Source organism: Molothrus aeneus, chromosome 5, assembly GCF_037042795.1.
Source record: "Molothrus aeneus isolate 106 chromosome 5, BPBGC_Maene_1.0, whole genome shotgun sequence".
In the NCBI taxonomy this organism is placed as follows: domain Eukaryota; kingdom Metazoa; phylum Chordata; class Aves; order Passeriformes; family Icteridae; genus Molothrus; species Molothrus aeneus.
In genome coordinates, this window is record NC_089650.1 from 5,661,175 (window position 1) to 5,683,126 (window position 21,952).

General features: G+C 50.5%; 2 protein-coding genes across 2 annotated transcripts in view; one reads left to right on the forward strand and one right to left on the reverse strand.

Annotated features, from left to right (window-relative positions):
- The window catches only part of WNT5B (Wnt family member 5B), a 68,522-nt gene that overhangs the window by 28,501 nt on the left and 18,069 nt on the right, over nt 1-21,952 (reverse strand). The window lies entirely within an intron of this gene.
- On the forward strand, nt 5,788-9,366 carry FBXL14 (F-box and leucine rich repeat protein 14). Its single transcript, XM_066550445.1, has one exon. The coding sequence runs from the start codon at nt 5,821-5,823 to the stop codon at nt 7,021-7,023; it is 1,203 nt and encodes a 400-aa protein (XP_066406542.1). The 5' UTR covers nt 5,788-5,820; the 3' UTR covers nt 7,024-9,366.

The following is a 21,952-nucleotide window of genomic DNA, read 5'->3' on the forward strand; positions in this document are numbered from 1 at the left end:
ATACCCAAATCCAAAAGGCTTCAATCTATAGCTGGAGTCTGCACTGAGACATTAGCTCTGAATTTTGCCCCAGCATCTAACTACATATCCACACTACATTGTATTTTGAATAAACCACCTGATTGCAGGAAATACATGGCACATGAGAATTACTTTGTGCAGGACAAACCAAACCATGTAATCCTAAAATACATCCTCATGTAGCACCTGTTAAGAGACATGAAGCCTGCAAAGTACAAAAACCCAGCTTGTTTTTTAAGGAAAGCTTCATAGTGACCTAGTCTTCACAACAAAGTTCAATAGGCAAAAGGATCCCAGTATTACAATTTCCAAAAAACCCTCTTATCAGTTATATTTTCTTTATATTCTCTCATCAAAAAAGTGAAAGATAATGAAAATTAAAAACTAGCATGAATTCCAAAGGGAATCCACTCACTGAACACCCTATGCTGTTTATATATGTGTGTGTGCATGCACACAGATATGCACACGGGCAACACAGAATCACAGAATCATTGAAAAGTTTGGTTTGGAAGGGACCTTGAAAGGCCACCTAGTCCAACCCCCTGCAATGACCAGGGACATTTTCAACTGGACCAGGTTGCTCAGAGTCCTGTCCAACCTGACCTTTAACATTTCCAGGAATGCAGCAGCCATCACCTCTCTGGGCGCCCCGTGTCAGTGTTTTACCACCCTCAGTAGAAAACTTGTATCCAGTCTAAATTAACTTTGTTTAGTTTAAAACCATAAACTACTGCCCTATCGCAACAGTCCCAAAAGCTCCCTTTTGGTTTTGTTCATACACAAAAAAACATTCCCCAAACTGAATTTGAAGAAACTCCACTAAACCAACTTTAAACCCAGTTTAAGACCATGGGTTGTATCGAACTTAGTTGATTTTTGTGGTCTTGCTTCAATCTGATTAAGAAGTTCTGGAAGCCAGCTTGTGAAGGACAACTGTAGCCCCATGGAGTGTGGCTGCATCTAAGTTTAGATGGATCAAAAGAGAGAGAAGTGTTAGCTGGGCATGGGCTTTATTGTCCAAGTGTTTTTGCATCACTTCTGTCCTGCAGTCCCAATGGCCACTGCCCAGAGGCAAAAAAAAGCCAAAGGCTAAAAAGATTCCTGTGGGTAAATTCTCAAGTTTTTCATTCCACAGCTGAAGCTGTGAAAATGCAGAAAGCACATGGAGTAGGGTGGCAGAAGAAAAGTAAGGATAAGGAAGGACTCTGTTATCTCTTAAATGACTAATTTGAGCCAAAATTTACCCTGCAAAGTGACAGGCAAAAGCAACAAACAAGGCCAGGCTGAGATGGGAGCTAGAGAGAGACCTGGTGGATGTTATACCCAACCATGCAGGATGGACAACAGTGCAGCTTTATCAGCACGAGCTGCTTCCAATCATAGAAGCCACGAGTGAGTTATGTGAATCCTCCTGAACCCCTGCCAAGCAAAACTGTACAGCCTCCACTGAATAGTGGTGCAACTGCAGGAAAAAAATGAAGCATTTATCTGGCAAGTGCTTTCTAAAAGAGAGCATGGCTGTCAGGAGCTGCTCGAGGAGCTGGAATGCTGGAGATGGTTCCAGGGGGATGGAGCAGCCATCAGAGTGCCTAAGAGACAGGCAGGGATTTTTAATAAAATGCAGTTTATCACACGGTGATTACCACCTCCTATTTATACCACATGAGATCATGAAAAACATGGCACATATTCCTTTACTCCTGGAAACACAAAGTCAACCCAACAACCATGAGATAAATTGGCCCTTTTCATGCACTTTGTACTTTGTCTTTCTAAACCTCTATTTCCAAACATCTGTCACTTAGACTGGCAAATAAAAAACTGCTAGAATAGTAACTTCTGTGCCTTCCTCTCTCCCAGATCAACACTACAGTAGATTAGGATTACAAATCCAAATTCCAGGCTGTTCCACTCAACATGTAAACCTTAACTGTTCACAAGGAAGGACAGATGGTCTAAGTATATAAGAAGTAAGAAAGAGAACTTTAGAGTCTCCAGGAAATGCTTCATCTATTTCTAACTTCAGCTGGCTACACACAAGAGGCATTACAGACAAAATGTGCCAAGATACAAAGAAAAAAGTATTTCAAAAGTATTTCAGGTAAGCTTTTCTGCCTTGAAGAACACACCTTTTCCTGCTCCCCTTCAAATGTGGTTTGAAAAGCTTAGGGAGAGGAAATTCCACATTATTTCCACGGTAAGATTCCGCAGCTGAGTTTGGGATAATACGGTGAAAGCCTTCATTAGCACTCTTTGAGAATGACTTGTAGAACTTGCTTGTAGCTTTGCCAGTTATGAGTAATGCAACAATCCCTGAGACACTTCTGTGCCACATTTCCTTCACACATTGCATGATGTCTACTGGACTCAGCCTTCTTGTGAGGGATCCCACTGCCTCCAGACAGGGAATCCCTGCCACAACAGGCCTGTGAGATGCCACACCTTTCTCCTCACTCCAGGGAAATTCTCCATGTCTGTTGTGATGCTCTACAGCTGATCTGAACACAGCCCATCTGCAGAGAAAAAAATCTACTGCCCCCAATCTTTTGCTCATTAACGCGATGGCTAACCAATGTCCCAAGAGCACAAACTGCACAACTACAAAGTAATTCCTACTGGGCAACACCCCAGTACAGCTCCTGTGTGTGACTGCAGCTCCACAATCACTAAAACCAGGTCTGTGCATTGCTGGATCCCCCAGGAGTAGAAATTTCATCGGGATCAGGCCAAGGCATGTGATCAGGCTGCTGCTGAATGAGCCAGAGCTCAGGATGCAGGGCCAACACCAATCCTGCTCTGGCCACGTGCCAGGCACAGGGGTGCAGACGATACCTGATCTGGCTGGAGCTGAGCACACTGACACCTGAGCCGGCATAAAGTCTGCTAGTAAAAAGTTAACCTGTCAAAAACTTCTTGAATTAACTCGAGCAGGCAGGGTGAATGAATACCAGGTCAGCGCTTCACATCATGTGGCCACCCCATTTTGGAGCCAATAATAGGAGCTGCACTGCTGGCTTTTGTTGCTCTGCCAAACCACAGCCAAATGTTGATAGTGATGTTTATATGCATGGGGAACTCAGTGCAGGATCAGGGCCTCAGAGTCCTTCAACTCGCCTTGCCTCCAACTTAAAGCAAAAAGGAAGGTAAAAAGCAGAGTGAAACCTAAACGTTTAACCTCTAAGTAGTCAACAGAATCTACTAATATGGAATCTGTACGTGAAGGCAGAGCAATGACTGCTTCTGTAGCACATAAATTGAAGTGATTATTAAAATAGAGCCTAGTCCTTCAGGTTAGTGAAGACATCAGTACAGCAAACACATCAGTAACTAGGCTGACTTGTGCAGTATTTTAGCAATCCAGACAGTATTAAAAAGACACCCTGTCATGTTGAACAAATGCAAACTTTTTCTTTACAAAGAAAGGGTAGTCCTGCTCTTCTGAAACTGTTTTGAAAAGCCTAACCTGATCTCTGGTAGAACTTAAGCCATTTTAAACACTGCTGCAATACTGCCCGGTGTTGAGAGGTACACGGGTACCATACACGAGGCTATAGACACACAGGAAACGTGGTTTTTAAACATTCTTTCTTGAAATTGCTGGAAGTCACTAGAAATTGCTTGGTTTATGTGAGTATCTCAACAATTTTCAGAGCTAGTTCAAGGAGGCCATTAGCTGAAAGCCATTTTCAGAAGATTCTCTATTTCCCATTACAGATGCCCTAAAACAATCCATGCAGAGATGTACAGCAACCTTGACAGCTATCCAGACCTCTGAGCTGATTACAGCCCTGTCCTATCACTCCTGCAGGCTTGCCTGGACAGAGGGTTCCCAAACTTTGCTCCTCAAGGCTGTCACACCGCCTCACAGCCATGCCACAGACCACAGCAGCCAGCGCTCCAGCAGGCAAGGGTGAGGCACCATCCACCTTCTCTTTGCTACCTTCCCCAGCTGCGCAAACCCCTGTCCCTCCTCATGGTGCCCAGGGCTCCCAGAGAGCTCGAGGAGTTACCAGCCAGCCCAGCACGGACTTGGCAAACCTCAATGCAGAGGTGGCCCAGTGGCAGATATGGGGTGAAGCAAGGGGCTGGCTTCAGTACCGAGCTGGAGTCTCCAGCTGTGCCAGGGCAGATTTAGGTTGGACATTAGGAGGAATTACTTCACAGAAAGGTGATTAGACATTGGAATGGACTGCTCAGGGAGGTGGTGGAGTCACTGTCCCTGAAGGTGTTTAAAGAAAGACTGGATGTGGCACTCTGTCTGGTTGGCAAGCTGGTGTCTGGTCATAGGCTGGACTCAATGATCTCAGAGGTCTTTTCCCATCTAAATGAGTCTGTGATTCTCTGAAGCAGTGCTGCTCTCTGCAGCCCTGACACCTCTGTCATCCATGGGTGACAGCACAGCACCCACCATGGCTTCTCTGCACCGAGAGGGCAAGAATTAGGATTAGTAATGCATCAGGGAAAGCACTGCCAGCAGGCCAAGGGAGTGATCCTGCCCCTTTACTCAGCCCTGGTGCACTGCATCCAGTTCTGGGCTCCCCAGTACTAGAGAGTCCTGGAGAGGGTCCAGTGAAGAGTGACACAGAGGATGAGGGGACTGGAGCATTGCTGTTATGAGAAAAGGCTGAAAAAATTGGGCCTGTTCAGCCTCAAGAAGAGATGACTGAGAAACGACCTCATCAATATAAGTATCTTAAGGATGAGTCAAGAGGATGGAGCCAGGCTCTTCTCAGTGACACCAGCAATAGGACAAGAGTCGACCGGTACAAACTGAGGCACAGAAGTTCCTCCTGAACACAAGGAACAACTTCTTTCCTCTGTGGGTGCCCACGCACTGCACCAGACTGCCCTCAGAGGTTGTGGCGTCTCCCTCTCTGTACACTCAAGAGCCGTTTGGATGCCACCGTGTGCCATATGCTGGAGCCGGGGGTGGCCCCGGTGACCGCCGAGGCCGCTCAGGCCGGGCCGGGTCCCGGTGACCGCCGAGGCCCCTAGGGCCGGGCCCGGAGCCGCGGTGGCGCCCCCGGCGGCGGCGCGGAGCAGCGCAGCACGGCGGGAGCGGCGGGGGCGCCTCACGGCCCGCGCTGTTTCCAGGGCGACGGCTCGCCGTGTTCCGGACCGTACCATTGCGCAAGCGGCGCGGGTGGGGGCGGGAGGGGAAACAGGCCCGGCCCGGCGCCGCCTCCTCCCCGGCTGCCTCCTCCCCCCACGCCTGGCCGCGCCTCCCCCCCTCCCGCGGGCCGGAGCGGCGCCGGGCCCAGCAGCGCGCGGCGCGGAGCGGAGCGGGCGGGCCCGGAGCGGCGGAGTCGGTACCGGCGGCGGGCGGGCCGGGCCGGGCCGGGCCGCGCCACTCCCTGCCCTCGCTGCCTCACCGCCGGCGCGGGATGCGGGCGGCGCGGGGCCGCGGGCTGTGAGCGGCGGCAGCGCGGAGACAAAGGGAGGCGGCGGCGGCGGGGCTCGGCGGCCGGCGCTGGGCACGGGGCGCGGGGGCCGCCGCCGGGGCGCGCCCGCCGGGATGCGGCGCGGGGCGGCGCGGCCGCAGCGCGGCGGCGGCAGCGGCGCGGCCCGCCCGGCGCGGCGGTAGAGGCGGCGGGGCCGGGCCGGGCCGGCGGTCGCGCAGTAGCGTCTCTCCCGCGCCGCCCGCGCCGGCGATGTGAGGGCGGCGGCGGCGGCAGGAGGAGCGCGGCGCGGAGCGGAAGGCGGGCGGGCCCCGGGCGGAAGCGGGCCGGGCCCGGCGGCGAGGGGCAGCAGCGCGGCGCCGGCGGGGGCGGCCGGGCGCGGGCGGGCGTGCGTGCGATGGAAACGCACATCTCGTGCCTGTTCCCCGAGCTGCTCGCCATGATCTTCGGGTACCTGGAGGTGCGCGACAAGGGCCGCGCGGCGCAGGTGTGCACGGCCTGGCGGGACGCCGCCTACCACCGCTCGGTGTGGCGGGGCGTGGAGGCCAAGCTGCACCTGCGCCGCGCCAACCCCTCGCTCTTCCCCAGCCTGGCGGCGCGGGGCATCCGGCGGGTGCAGATCCTGTCGCTGCGGCGCAGCCTGAGCTACGTGGTCCAGGGCATGGCGGACATCGAGAGCCTCAACCTCAGCGGCTGCTACAACCTCACCGACAACGGGCTGAGCCACGCCTTCGTGGCGGAGATCAGCTCCCTGCGCTCGCTCAACCTGAGCCTCTGCAAGCAGATCACGGACAGCAGCCTGGGCCGCATCGCCCAGTACCTCAAGGGCCTGGAGGTGCTCGAGCTCGGAGGCTGCAGCAACATCACCAACACCGGCCTGCTGCTCATCGCCTGGGGCCTGCAGCGCCTCAAGAGCCTCAACCTGCGCTCCTGCCGGCACCTCTCCGACGTGGGCATCGGGCACCTGGCGGGCATGACCCGCAGCGCGGCCGAGGGCTGCCTGGGCCTGGAGCAGCTCACGCTGCAGGACTGCCAGAAGCTCAGCGACCTCTCGCTCAAGCACCTGGCCCGCGGGCTGGGCCGCCTCCGCCAGCTCAACCTCAGCTTCTGCGGGGGCATCTCGGACGCGGGGCTGCTGCACCTGTCGCACATGAGCAGCCTGCGGAGCCTCAACCTGCGCTCCTGCGACAACATCAGCGACACGGGCATCATGCACCTGGCCATGGGCAGCCTGCGGCTGTCCGGCCTCGACGTCTCCTTCTGCGACAAGGTGGGGGACCAGAGCCTAGCCTACATCGCACAGGGCCTCGACGGGCTGCGCTCGCTGTCCCTCTGCTCCTGCCACATCAGCGACGAGGGCATCAACCGCATGGTGCGGCAGATGCACGGGCTGCGCACCCTCAACATCGGCCAGTGCGTCCGCATCACCGACAAGGGCCTGGAGCTCATCGCCGAACACCTCAGCCAGCTCACGGGCATCGACCTCTACGGCTGCACCCGCATCACCAAGCGGGGCCTGGAGCGCATCACCCAGCTGCCCTGCCTCAAGGTGCTCAACCTGGGACTTTGGGAAATGACTGAGAGTGAGAAGGTCAGGTGAGAGGAGGAGGAGGAGGGTGCCCCGAGACCTCCATCTCCTCTGGAGGGACTCACTGACTGACTGACTGACTAGTGCAGAGGAGGAGAGAAAGAGAGAGGGGCATGCACAGAGACATGCTACCCACGCACTCTGGCACCGCAGGGAGGAACACAGAAAGAGGGTATATCCTCGACCCTTCTGTGCTGCCTCCCTATCCTTGCTGTGGAGGAGGAGGAAGGGGGACCAGGAGGACAGAGAGAAAGCACCTATCCATTTTCCAGGTCATGCCTCAAGCTCCGTGCTAGGGAGACAGAGCCCTCTCCCTTCCCACAGCATCCTTCCCTGCGGAAGAGGTAGAAACCCACACTTATGCACTGGGGCTAGAGACACCCCTCTTTATCCCCACTCCCACATTCCATCCCCTCAAGCACTAAGGATGGATAAAGACAGACCCTTGTTCTGCCATGTATTCAGAATAGATTATTTTTGGTTTATATAAAGGAGAGTGGAAATGGAGATGGGAACAAAAAATAGTTAACAGCAGCAAAGGCTTCCTAGCTACACTTGTGCTCCCAGCCATGCAGTCATCCTGAGCTGGGCACTGACAGAGCTTTTGATAAAACAACCATTCCACCTCTCTGCTTGCCCGTCCCCGTCAACACATTTGTGACAGAAATACTGCTCCCTAGGTACATTGATTTTTTTTTTCCCCTTTTAAATCTCTCTTCAGTCTCCAGTTACATGTTATTCTCTGCTGTGGGTGGATACAACCTCCCACTATTCCAGTTCTCCACTGCACTGAGACTAGCGATAGCTACAGCCTCCCCTTTTGTCAGTATGTTTCCATGTCATCCTGCACTATGGGTAATGGAAAAGTCCAGGCACTCCATTCTCTCTCCCCATCTCTCTACTAGAGATGAACACACCATTTCCTCCTTCTCCTGTCTCTGTGGGGACTGGACACAGACCCCACTCTCTTAAGCCTTCCCGTGCACTGGGGGACTCTGAGAGTTACTGAGACTTGTCTTCCCTTTCATCATTCTCTCTTTTTCTCCCCTCCTCCTCCTTGGCAACAGGGATAGACATATCCAGCCACATATCCATTCCTCTCTGGGTTGGGGGTGAGCAGGTAGAAGGGAGTTCTTGTTCCTCTCTACCTGGGGGACATGAGGAAGAATCTCCAGCTTCATTTCTGCTTCATTTGAGATACTGTGACCTGTTTTTACTTTGAAATGCATAAAAAAAATTACTGCTACAAAAACAGCCTCTTACTCTCCCATCTATCCCTTGCTTACATCCTGTAATTGATCCCAGTTTTCCTCACTCATTCTCCCCTTTACAGTATTCATTTTCTTACATGGTTTTATTTTTAAAGACATATGAAGTTGCTGTTCTTGTGGATTTTTAAGTACTTTTTTTTCTGCTGAATATATTCTATATATATAAATATATATATGATGTCTGGCTACCTCGTTTTAATTTGTTACTTTTTTTTTTTTCCCCTCCTCAAAAGCCCTGGAATTCTTACAGGAAAGAGATTTTGAGACTGAAACATTTTTGTGCCTAGACTGGAATAATGCCCCTTGGGTTTGTTCTTATTTTATCCCCTCCTCTTCCCCCACCCCTTTTTTTTAATTTTTTTTTTTTTTTAATTTTTAATTTTTGTTTTTAGGCTTACCCTACTGTGTCCCACCTCCACATTCTGGTTGTGCCTCTCCCTCCCTCTTCACTGGGAACTGGGGACCCAAACTGTGCTTCTGCATTTTTACTCTTCTAGCACAAATATATAACGTGAGAATCCACACTGAGGATTGGGCTACTGTTAACAGAAATGTGTAAAATGCAAGTTTGTTTAAAAAAAGAAAAATTATCTATATGGATATATGCAAGTGCTTTCCCGTCCCCTCCTAAGCCACCTACAAAAGGTCACTATGCCCGGCTTCCTGTTTGTAGGTGGAGAGGAGCAGAGCTGGCCTGCAGGCCCCAGGGCTGCCATGTGAAGGGGAGGAGACTGAAATTCATCTGTCTTATCTCTGTTCTGTCAATAAAATGGAGCTGGGTCTTTAGATTATTTTTTAATTATTATTTGAAAGAGGAAGAGTAAGTTTGGGTTTTGTTTTGTTTTGATTTTTTGTTTTGTTTTTAAATATCTTGGCTTTTTTTTTGCTTATCTGTTCAAAATCTCAAATCCTCCACAGTAACAGGCCAGACCACGGAGTTAACACAAACCCGGAGACCCCTATGGATTAATTGTACTGTTTGTGAATTTGTATAAAAAAATAACAAAGATCCTCTTAAAACATTTTATATTCTTACAGTAAAAGGTTAAACATATTTATATAATAAAAGAGGAAATATGAAGTATGTTTTTGAAAAAAAAAAAAAAAAAAGCCGTATCTGTGTTGTCTGTACTTATTGAAGACGTGTGTGTCTGTCGGGCTCGGTAAGAACAGCCTTGTGGCTGACGGTGGGATTTGGGGCTGGCTCTGCTGAGGAAGGCAAGGAGCCTCCTCCTGTGCAGGAGGAGTTTGTGAGGAAGGGGCTTGGCAGGACCAGCGTGGGTGCTGGCAGCATCCCTGGGGACAAACCCCGTTCAGACTTCTGAGTCTGAGGTCACACATACCTAAAGTGCTGAAACTTGCAGCTGAATCGGCTACTTCGTGTGATAGAGGACAGCATTTGTGAGAGGGGGAAGAAGGCCCGTATTTCTTAATTTTTTTAAGCTGCAGATGAATTGCTTAGTGGAGGATTTTTTAGTAATTTAAACCGTGGCCCTCCCCGGATGGAAGACCCATCAAATAAAAACATTTCCCAGCACTGACAACCACCAAAAACCTGCGCCCTTGCAGACCTGGAAAATCTGAAACGTCTTGGTTGATTTTCCACTACCAAGCCGAAGATTAAAGAGAAAGTAAAAACTGGAACCGTGTTCAAAAAAAAAAAAAAAAAAAAGTTTGAATAATCTAAGGTGTCCTTTGTCCTCTACCATAATCTTTCTCCTCAGCGTTATGACTTTTAACCCGATGCGGTCCCTCTCTGGCCTCCCCGACGTGGGGTGTTTTATTGTTGCAGGAGATGGAGCTTAAGCGGTGTTTATAGGGCGGCCACAAAGCGCGTCCGTCTCCCCCAGCCCGGCGACGGGGCTCGCTCGCCCGCTGCCCCCTTCCTGCCTCGAAGGAGGGGGAATGCGAAATGGTGGAAGAAGGCAGAGCCATTGTTCAGGAAAGTTAAAAGAGGAGCTGTCCTTGCTCGCTTGCTCAGTCATGCATACTCAATCTGGCCGGGCCCGAGTCCCTATGGAAAGGAGGAGGGCGATTCTTCCCCTCTTTTTAACATTCCTCTCCAGGCCTGGCTGTATTTAAGCTGCTTTCCTCCGCGCCGAGGAGGAGGGAGGGGGATGGTCTGAAGTTCCTGTACATTTGCATTTTAAGCACTTCCAGCGCTGAGCAGGCCACTTTGTTCCCCGCTCCAGCAGCCGCGGCTGGGTGCTGCTCCAGGTGGGATGCCCTGCCAGAGGAGGTGCCCTCGGCGCCCGCACCTGCCTGCCCTGCTCAGCCCCTGCCTCCACAGCTCTTCTGGCTGAGGCTGGACCGGGCACACTCTTGTTGCCAGCTCTGCCCGTCTCACCTCTTAAAGCAGTGCTGCATTTCAAAGGGGAAAGTAGCGCCTGACTCCGGCCCTCTTAAAAAGAAACACCATCTCCTCTACACCCTAAGGACCTGGACTATCTCAGGGTCTGGACTTTGGGGTGTGTGTTGTTCTAGTCCCTCCTTTCCAAGACTTCCAAGCTTTCTGCTGGGAGTCCATTGACAAAAGCTGCATTGTTCGCTTTAGGGAAAGCCACCACAATTGGATCTAATTGAGCCTGACACTATATCCATCTTCCCCTACTTGGAGGGAGGTGTTGGGGTCTGTCTTTCCTGCATTAAGAAAAGAGTTTACAGTAACTTCTTGATGGAAAAAGAGGATGTATGTATGAGCATTATAAACAACAGGAATCCCAGATCAGATTCCCAGAACAGCTGAAAACGTAATTGCTCCAGGGGTCAAGCAGCAGTCCCAGCCAAGGATGGGGAATGATAAACCTCTCATAAAGTAGGTTTGTTTCTGCTGGGTTTGGGTGAAAATGGCATCTCCTTATTAAGCCCCATGTTCACATGGATAACAGTGGGACATCTATGTTTCAACATAATATGTGTGCTCGTAAGCTCCATAATCAGACCCAGGACGGGATTTTTTTTTCCTCTAAAAAATCCCCTGAACTTCTTCTCTCAACTCTTAAAAAAACCAAACCAAAAGCATTGCCCACATGACCCAACATCTCCTTTTAAGAGGAACACAAGCCAAAGGAAGTTGCCAAAACCAAAGCCTCCCTGAACCCCAGTTCTTAGACACCCTGGACTGTTCCCGTAGATGGAGCAAGTGCTCCTCATACCTTCCCTCTCATGCTCCATTGTGACAGCACCTCCTCGGACCCAGACACAGGCCAACAGCCATAGACCAATTACCACATAACTTCTCAGCATAACCAACCACTCTTGAATTTTTGAACATGACTCAGTTGGAAACCGGGGTAGAAAACCATAAAAAACACTCCACTACTTGGAAATGAGCTGGAAGTCTCCTGTCTGTGAGCCCACAGTGCCTCAGCAGTGGCTTTGGTGCCAGCCTTCACCGCTGTGCCCAGCAGAAGCGCTGGGGCAGCAGGGCCCCTTTGCCTACACCTGCACAAGGCAGGGCAGGAGGGTGGGCCAGGGACCTGCTTTGTGGACAGCTCTGAGGAGCAGAGAGGCCACACTAAGGAGGTGATGGCAGAAAGTAGAGCAGGAACGATGTGGAGGAGGGATGAAGTGACTGAGCAGGAGAAGAGGCAGCCAGGGACTGAGGGGCAGCAGCTGGGGACGCCAGCTCCAAGCTGCAGTGAAATCCTGCGTGTGCATGGGGTCCCTGGTCTGCTCCAGCAGCTGCTCCCCTCGCCAGATCCATGGATGGCTCCGCTCCCTGGGAGCTGGGAGGAAAAGCAGGCTCCACCTGGGTCCTACTGCCCTTGGACTAGCACATGGGAGGTCCATGCATGAAAGATTTACACATTTTATACCTTCCCCTGCACGCTGCGGGTTGGGCTGAATTGGTTTGTCACGGTGGCTCTGGGGGCCTTTGTTTGGCGCTAATAAATAACGGGGTCACGGGGCAGCTGTCAGCCAAACCACCTGGGGCCTCTGCTATGGCCAGAGGTGATCTCCCTGCTAGACAGCACAGAGCTCACCACTGAACCTGCCCTTTGGGGGTCAGCGAAGGGTTAAAATGAGACCTGGGTGGCCAGGAGGCTCACGGATTTTGGAACCAAAGCTAGAAGTCAGCACAGGCTACCATTAACAGCTCAAGGGGAGATGTCCCTGGATCTGGCAGCCTCGCTATGTATGCATGTGGGATGCTCCTGGCAAAATGAACCCTTTTTTTTTGTTCTCTCTCTCCCTCCTCTACCTTAAATGCCACTCTTTCAGCCAGCAGCTCTTTAACAGTGCCTTCTGTGGAGGAAAAACATAAATGGATAAATTTGACTGGGTGGTGCTGGCTGGACCCCTCAGGACATCAGCGAGGCCCCGCGCCAGAGCTGCTGGCTGGGCTGCACTGACACTCCCCACCATGGCCCGCCAGCCAGGCCGTCCTGCTCAATTCCCCAGCCTCAAGCTGCACGAAAGAAAGAGCTGGAGAGGGTTCATCAGGCTCCTGTGCCAGAACTTAAGCCTCCAGCCACATTTGGCAGGGATGCTAGTGCTTCTCCCCCTTACTTAATTACATTTACCATATGCACTAGCTCAATGACAGCCCAAACTGAAATCGCATGATGGAGATTTTGAAAGATCCGAATCTGATCTGTCCTTGAAAGATGAATGGAAATGGGATTTTCCTAAGAAATTTCCTAAAATCTGTGGTGTTTCTTAGACAAGGTGTCAAAAGTTTAGTACCAGTGACTGGACACATGCCCTGAGCAACTGTTTTCACATGAGAGGGTTACTGAGACATAAACCAAACTCATATTCTGCTACAGAAACCAACCCAGATCCAGAAATGGGAACCTCCTCCTAGTTATTTTCCTTCCTCTGAGTCTTGTTTCTCTGGGCACAGTCTAATGATTTCATGATGAAGCAATTTCCCCTCCCAGCTCTGGGGAAAAAAAAAAAATCCCTAACAAATTTTATCTGAGCTTGGTCCTGTTCTTCCCTCTCCTTTGCCTCTTTCTCCTCACAAAAATTTCAGCTTTACAACCCTTGGATATCTTTAGGGGCTTGGTAGCTGGCACACAACATCACAGGGGCACACAGCATCACAGCTCTGCAGCCTCTCTCCTTGTTCAGTGAGCTGAAATGCCAAGAAATCCCTGCCATTATCTCCCTTGGTGACAGCTGCAGTGGCACTCCTGGCTCCTCAGCTTCAGCGCGGGCCAGGTGCATCGTTCAGTGCCATAAACCCCTCCTGCCACACCCCTCCTGGCTAGGAGCCTTGCGAGGCAGTCACACCCCAGGTGAGCCGGTTCCCTCTGCTCCCCCGGGCTCCTGGAGCTGCCAGGGATGCCGTGCCTCACTTGGCCCTGGCACATCTCCATCCGCTCGGCCGAGGTACCCTATGCAAATTGACCCGAGGTGACGGCGATAACGAGATCCCTCGGGTCGCTCGCCTACCTAACACCCAGGACAACCAGAAAAACAGATGGAGAGACCACGCTGCTGCCTGTGGTGCTGCTGGCAGTCGCACGGGCCGGGTGGCGCATCCCGATCGCGATGCCGATGCCATTCCCATCCCGATCCCCCAGGCGGCAGCATTGCCCGCCGAGTGCCGCCGACGAGCGGCTCCGCTCCGGCCGCGGGAACCGCACCGAGCCCGCACGGGTCACCCGTGGCACCAAATGGGGGCGGCGAGAAACCGGACGGACTGAAGGGCTCACCCGCTCAGCCCTGCACACGAAGCAGCACGGCGTGGCAGGGGCGGGCGGTGCAAAGGGATGGGGAACTTCAGGCTGCTCGTCATCATCACCACTATCAGCATTTGGTCCTGCACCATAAGCCAAACTGGAAAGGCACACTTGGCATAGCTGAACTGGGAGTCAAGCATAGGAGCAGTGAATGGTTTGGGTTGGAAGGGATCTTAACGATCATCTAGTTCCAATCCCCCTGCCATGGGCTGGAACACCTTCTGCCATGAAACAGTTGCTGAAAGCCCAATCCAGCCTGGCCTTGAACACTTCCAGGGACAGAGCATCCACAGCTTAGCTTCTCCGGGTAACCCATTCCACCACCCTCACAATAAAGACTTTCTTCCTGGCAAGCAACCTAAACCCAACCTCTTTCAGTTAAAATCCATGCTCCCTTGTCCCATCACTCCATGTCCTGTCAGAACTCCCTTTCCAACCCTCTTGCAGCCCATCTGGGCACTGGAAAGTGCTTCAAGGCCTCCCCAGAGCTTGCCCTTCTCCTGGCTGAACAAAACCCCAACTCTCTCAGGCTGTCTTCACAGAAATGCTCCAGCCCTCTGATCACTCCCATGGCTCTCCTCTGGACTCGCTCCAACAGTTTCATGTCCTTATGTTGCACTGTGCATCAATGATCCCCATCATGCAAGAGCTTCACACCCCAGCCTGAAGAGCTGCCTCCTGGGAACTGTCTATCCTAAACTTAGCACTTCTGCCCTAAAACTCAATCTCTTGACATCTATAGCTTGACAACAAATTATTTTTTTTTAAGCATGCAAATGTGAGAGTGGTAATGGAGCTGGACCAATATTAAAGTAATACTTAGATTATTTTATTCTGGTTTTGCTGTGTTGTTGGCACAGTTACTCCACTGGACACCTCTGTAGTGATTAAGTTATTTGGAGCTGTATGTGTGTGTCCTTTTTAGCACATAAATTTGTAAAGTCTTTTTTATCCAGCTCTCACACTGCTGCTACAGGTACAGTGATGGTGTCTTTTTCAGAAGCAACTACACCTTATAATTTACAGAATTTTAATTATTAGCTTCTGCCGACTCATTACATACACAGACATCAAAAAGGGAAAATCAGCACTAATAGGGGAAGAGAGGTGGAAGCAACTTGACTAAGGTGATGCCCCAGATCCATGTGTCACCAAACAGTGCCTGGCATCCACCCCTCCCATCTCCAGTCCTGCTGGTTTCTGCCACTTGGAGCAGCAAAAATGGAAATGAGCTTTCCAGCCTGAGGTAGCCCTGGAGAGGGAGGGTCAGGACAAAGAACAACTTCCTCGTGTTCCACACCAGACTTCGCTGAGCAGCCTGGAAGCGCTGGTGTACAAGTGTGGGCTGTGGAAGAGCTCCCAACAGCAGGAGCCTCTCCAAGAAGCCATCTCTCTGTCTGTCTGTCTCTGTGCAAACTGTTTGGCTGTCACAGCTTTTACTGCAGGCAATGGCCAGTCTGACCCCCCAAATGCAGATCTGACAGCCCTGCAGGGACGTGTCCCAGCACAACAACAGGCACTGCTCTGCCTGCAGCCCTGCGGCTGCTCCCTGGACATCTCCACCAGGACTGTCCCTGAGCAGGGACCACCCATGTGCATCAAAGGCACCACAGGGTCCCTAAGGCTGCCAACGCTGTCTCCTCTCATGGTCTCCCTTCCCCAGAGTCACCTGTCCATTAGCACAGACCTGCCCAGACCACACTGAAGGCCGACTGAGCAACAGCAACTTCAGCCCCCCACACCCAGACCACAGGCACAAGGGCTGGTGCCAGGGCTGCCCACTGCCTTCCCCTCACCTCCCCTGGGCTCAAATGCAGGAGCCACGGGGACGTGAGGGGGAACATGGGGAAATATCATCTCCCACCACACCTGCCAGGGAGTCAGCGCGACAGGGGAGGCTGCATGTGAGCGGCCAGGTGTAACTTCCACCCTGCCCCTAGTGCCAAAAACAAGCATGTTAGAGCTAATCTACCCCTGTCTCAGCTCAACTGCTTTTCTGTGACTAAGCCCCTTATAATGGTTTTACTAAAATCCCCTTTTGATGGAAAAAATCCCAGCTGGAAGTTTCGGGCAGCGGCACAATGTGCAAGTCTGCGTGTCCCTTTCCCCGGCTTCACAAAAGCCTCTAATCGAGTGGAAAATTTGCTGGAGGCCAGAGGTTTAGGCCTGCAATTATTTTTTAAGGGATTATCAGGAGAGAATGGCGGTACTTACGACCCTCCCTCTCTTTGTGCTCTGCTCTGTGCTGCTTTCAGATGGACTCAGCCAGAAACCTAAACCACCGCAGCTGGATCCAGCAAAACCAGGGCTTGGCTGGGCAGCTTGCCTCCTCTCTGTCTCACAGGACAGATCCCAGACTCCAGGTTAGATGAGTCCCCATGCAACGAACAGAAGTGCTTTTCCACAGAAGCAACACTCTGAGATTTTTTTTTAAAGAAAAGCTTGAGAAAAAGCAAACTATTCCAGCCCCGTGAGCCTCAGTGAACTGAGGAACCAAGGAGCCAGGAGGGATGAGGTCCATTGGACAGGCTGGGCTTTGGCTCTGCAAAGCCATTATGTAGGAGGTCTTACACAAGTTACTTGCAGCAGGCTCCAAAAAAGACTTGGCAGGGAAGATGTGCACACTGTAACACCCAGCTTTTGAGGGCGCTGCTCCAAGGGTGGATCCTGGCATTGGGGTCCTCGGTGCTTTAGTGGCCTCTGAGAACAGTCCTACACCACTGAGGAGCCAAAACAACTCAATGCCAGGCACAGAGCCACTCATGTCAGCACACTGAGCACGGGCAGGCCAGAGGAGAGATGTGGAGGTGCCAGTTGTTGGTTTCTCTGGGTCTGGATTGAAGGCACTTGAGACTGTAATTCATGTTTGGACTCAGGTGTTTATTATTTCTTATCAGTAAAACAGTCTCACTGCTGTGAGTTCAGCAGCAAGGCACAAAATGGCCAACAATCTCTTGTTCCAAGGTATTTTAAGACTAAACTATCCAATTAAGAACTGGCACCTAGATTATTTTCCCTTTTAACCCAGTAACTCATCCCAAAGAGCCCCCAGTGCAGACTTTTCTGCCCAATTACAAAATGCCACCCAAACCCATGAAGGAGGAAGAAGCAGCATGAAGAAGAAACTCAGGACAACACCCTGTGCCCTCCATCTTGCTTCCATCCACAACACACTAAAAATCCCAAAACCTCAATTTCTCACCAAGTGAGAAAAAAACCTACACTACTCTCTATAATCTATTTCACACTTCTGTGGGTTCCAGTCTATCTTGAAGTCCAGGAAACTTTCTCCATGAATGAGGGTCAGAGTCAGTGCTGCCCTGGGGGTCAGGGCACCCCAGAGCAGACAGAGAAATATTCCCAGTGCCCTGGGTTTCTGCAGAGAGGCACTGCTGGCCCTCCTGTCTGAGGGGCTCTGCACCTTGCTCAGAGCTCCCAGGAGCTGCCTGCACTCACACCTGGCCCAAAATCAGGTGCTGCTCCTCTTCCACATTCCCACTTGCCTAACAGCAGGTGAGCCATAGCCAAAGGGAGCAGAGTGTTCCCTGCTTCCCAGCAGCAGCCTAAGGAAGCAGAAGTCCTGCTTTAATCCCTGCCTCCCTTCACTTCTAACCCATCCTGTGTGGGGAAGGCACAAACTAACCACAGCAAAAAGGGCTATTCTTCACTGCTCCCATGTCATGATAATTCCAGACTTGGAGCAAGAAACAAAACATGTGAAGGAAGCAATGGCTGAAGACCTCTCAGCAGGTGGCATCAAGCAGCTGTTGGCTAAAAAAGAGAAGCAGGCTGTGATCCCTGAGCTTTCCCAAGATGTTTCAAAACTAAGTGGCAGCTGCCACTGGGGCTTTTTGATCTTACTGTGCCTGTGTGTGCTGGGTGTGCTCTAAAAGCACCTGGGCAGGCTGAGGGGCAGGATGCTTGCCTTCTGGATGGTGGTCACACTCAAGCACTTTGGGGCAGGCATTTAAGTAAAAAACTCAGCACCCGAGGGGTGTTAAATCAGAAATAATTTTTAAAACCCTAGACAAGCACAGAGAAAAAGGCAAATGAGGTATTTATGGAATTATGATGCCTCCAGGAGCTAGGTGGGGCCTAAGCTGGGGATTTTGATTTTGCAATTTTGAATGCTGCCTAAATGTAATTTGGTTTTTCTTGGTTTTTTTTCCTTTGGTTTTTCCCCTCTCTACCTCATCATCTCCACCCACATGGACACTGTTTTAGCAGGACTTAAAGACAGTAAGGTAAAAAGACAAATGGCCAATCCTGCTCAAAATTGCTCATTAAGGCTGATATGCTTTGAGATATTCTGAGTCTGCTCTCCAAGACAGCTTGTGAAATCCAGCATCCCAAGGTGAGGAACGCACAGTCACCAGTAAGGAGCAGCACAGGATGTGACCTGTGAGATTCACTAGTGGCACTAGAAGTGTAAGAGCAGCTCCAGCCCCAACTTCTCACCCAAATAAATGGAGCACCATGCACAGTACCACAGAAGAGCCATCCTTTGCTACCTCCAAGGAAGCAGATCTTCCCCCAGCCTGCTGTTCTCAAGCACCACTGGTGAGCCTTGCTGTTGGAGCCCCAAGTCTTTCTGCTTATACAAATCTGCTGTCCACAGATAACCTTGAAAATCAGTATCACTGAAACACCATGGCCTCCAGAGACCAGCATCCAAATTCTGCACAGAGGCAGGATCATACATACTTGGATCGTTTCTGAAATGGGTTTATCCTACCTGTACATAGCCTGCAGCCCCCTTACTCAACCACTTCAAGTTTACTTCTAATAATTTTTCTCCCTATCCACCTCAAATATTTCATTTTTTCCCCAGATTAGGCTGTGTTTTTAATGCTCTCCACAACTGGCAACAGAAAAAAAGTTGAGGAGGTTTCTGTTTCAGACAGCCTCTTCCATCCTGGATGAACACTCCTTTCCCTGAGTCCTCACACTCCTTTCCCTGCAGATGCATCTCAGATGCTTCAGCCTTGTGAAGAGCCCAGTTTCCAAGCTGCATTGTACAAGTTGGTTTCTAGATGTATGATAAATACGTCAGGAAACTATTACTATCCTCACAAGTTTGTGTCCCTCAAGAGTTGAAACGAGAATCCTGACAATGTAAAGAGATTTACCTCATTGGGATGTTACAAAGATTTATGTTTCAATATTATAATATTGTTAAGGTACATATTATAATGAAGATACAACTTGTCACAGGTTAATTTCTGTCCCATCCGTGCCACTTCCCTGAAGAACAAGCCCTGCAGACAGAAGGGTTTCAAAACATGTCTGCAGTTACTGCTCTGGAGCTGTGCTCTGTCACAGGCTTGGTGTTGAAAGGACTGTCTATATGCTCAGCTGCATATTGTTACAAACATTTAAAGAAGCTGCTGTTTCCAGAAATGAAGGACAAGTTACTCTTATTTTGAAAGCTGGGGAGCTTCCAGGGTCGCTGGTGTGCCAGCAGAGGATCCAGAGCCAGGACAGATAATCAGGACAGGAGAATCTACAAGTGCCTGAGGACCACCTATGCAACATCTGCATGTCTCATGCACCAGGTGCTGCTCCCTGGAGCACACCATTTGGGCGTGCACTCACCGTGCCGCTCCTCCCAGCTCCTGGCTTCCACCAGAACAATGTCACTGTCCCGCACTGCCCACAGCGACGTGCAGAGCGAGGAGCCAGCCCCAGCTCAGAGAAATCTGTCATTTACCAGGAATATGTTGTGTCAGTGCAAACCCAGCCCACAGCTGGGAACTGGCAGGACATGCTCGAGGTATCACACTCACAGCGCAGGAACAGAAAAACTGCCTTGCCCACAGCCACCCAAAAACTGCAGGCAGCTTAAGGCAAAGGCTTCAAAGGAGGCACACAGAGAAGCTGGGGTCAGGCCCCAAGAGAGGCAGATTCAGACTGCAGAAGAGAGGCTGCAGAGAGGAATTCATCCCAGCAGCAAGTGTCACTCTGCACACACATGCACCTAACACAGCTCTGGTCACTTTGTCCACAGATCCTACACACTTCAAGGATGGGGGCACCTCACCTTTATGCATGAGCTGTTCTCAAAAGCTAAGGCTGAAATCCTGGCAATAGTTCCCCACTTTCTTAAAAAGTAAAAGAAAAAAACCTCACCCAATGAAGAAAAATAATCAAAAAAACCATCCCAAATCAAGAGTTTGCTGCAGCACAGAATGAAGAAGTGCTTACAATTCTTCAGGAGCAGATTATATTTCTTATATCAGGCTGAAGGTGGCCGTGGAATAGGATTCAGCATATGGATGCATTTCTGGGGGATCTTTATTTTAATTAATATGCAGGGGGAAAACCTCTCTCAATACAAATCCTATGGAAAATATTGCTCCTGTAGACAGAAGAGAGACCAGTTCTGTTTGTGTACTCAGGCACTGCATATATGAAGATATTTTAGAGGCCTCTATACTTAGCCATTGTGGTTTCCATCTTTCCCAGGCCAGAGGTAGCTGTGTAAGCATATAGTCAGCACTAGCTAAACAAGTACTTTTGAAACTGTACTATTATTACCTAATTAGTTAAAGAAGTTTTCTTTTTCTTTTTTTTTTTTTTGAGGGGGGGAAGGAAGGAGAAATTTTAGACTTCAAGATAAAAGCATAAAAAAGCTCACCAAAAAAAACCCCAAAAACCCCAAAAAACCCAGCCTGAAACAAAACCCCATCACCCTTCTAGCCCTTAAGAGTGAGATGTGTTTTTTTCAGTATCTCTTTTCATTTAACTGCAGCCAGCAGACCACTTCAGGTCATGCTTTCACCTGACCTCAGCAGGATGGCAGCCCTGGGTTTTCAGGGTGCTCCAGGGACACCAGGGTGCTCCAGGAAGCCACAGGGGTGACTCAGGCAGTCAGCTCCTTCCTCTGAGTCAACACTGCCCCAGTAGCACACCGAGGGAGCTGACCTGTTGTCTCTCAGAGGAAATAAATGGGTACCTGACCACAATGGTGGCTGGTAAAGCCAACACCAAGCTTGGCACAAACACTGGCATTTGGCTACGTGACTGCTCCCCGTGTGTGTAATTACATTTCTGCCTTCTGTCCTGGACTGCTTCAATGGCTGCTGTGTTTCACCCAGCCCTAAATGACATCTGAGGCACGGAGGAACAGCTCCAGCACTGCCCAAAACTAAGAACCTGGAATTTTATTGCTGACCCCACCTTTGGTTGGCTGCCTGACCTAAGCAGGTCTCTCCTACCTTTTCCTCTCCCTTGTTTTCCCTACATGCAAAGGGGAGATCATTAAAAGAATCTCTTCTGTAAAATGCACTGAAAGACACTGGTGGAAAGCCCCATGTAAGAGAGCACCATAAAGGTGAATTATGTGAGACAGCATTATTAATTAGGTATGCTGATTAAACATTCTGGGACTTTACTCAGTAGAAAAGGCATTAGGGAAAATAAGGAAGATTTGTAAGGAAAGAAATGAAGTCTTTGGATTTGATATAATCAAGACCTATGATCTTTCTTTAATCCAAGAGAGCCTTGGATTAAGGACCAGACAGCTATTTCCCCCTTTGATGTGAGGGAGTTCAGTGATGCCTACTCTACAGGAAATTCTCAAAAGGTGCTGAGCATTAGCAGGAGGTTTTTTTCCACAGGCAACTCTGCTTCCTATAATTACCTGAAGAAAAATTCATCCTCTCTTTCCCTAATCCCAGGGCTCTGATCACAGTCTACAGCACTGGGGACTCCATTTTGGAGCCATCTGACATTTACAACACACAGTCTGAAAAACACTGAGGAAAAACCCTGGATCTGAGATTTGGCACAAGCTTGCTGAAGGTTCACTGAAAGGTTCCCCAAAGGTTTGTGACTCTTCTCAGCACAAAGAGCAAGTTACAAGCACTGTGTCTTGCAGCTTGGGCAAGTAAAAAAAATGTGATCAAACTTGGAAGCTTTGACCAAGGTGCACTTGGAGAGTTTCAGTTCAGTTTAGGCATAAGCTCAGTTCCAAAC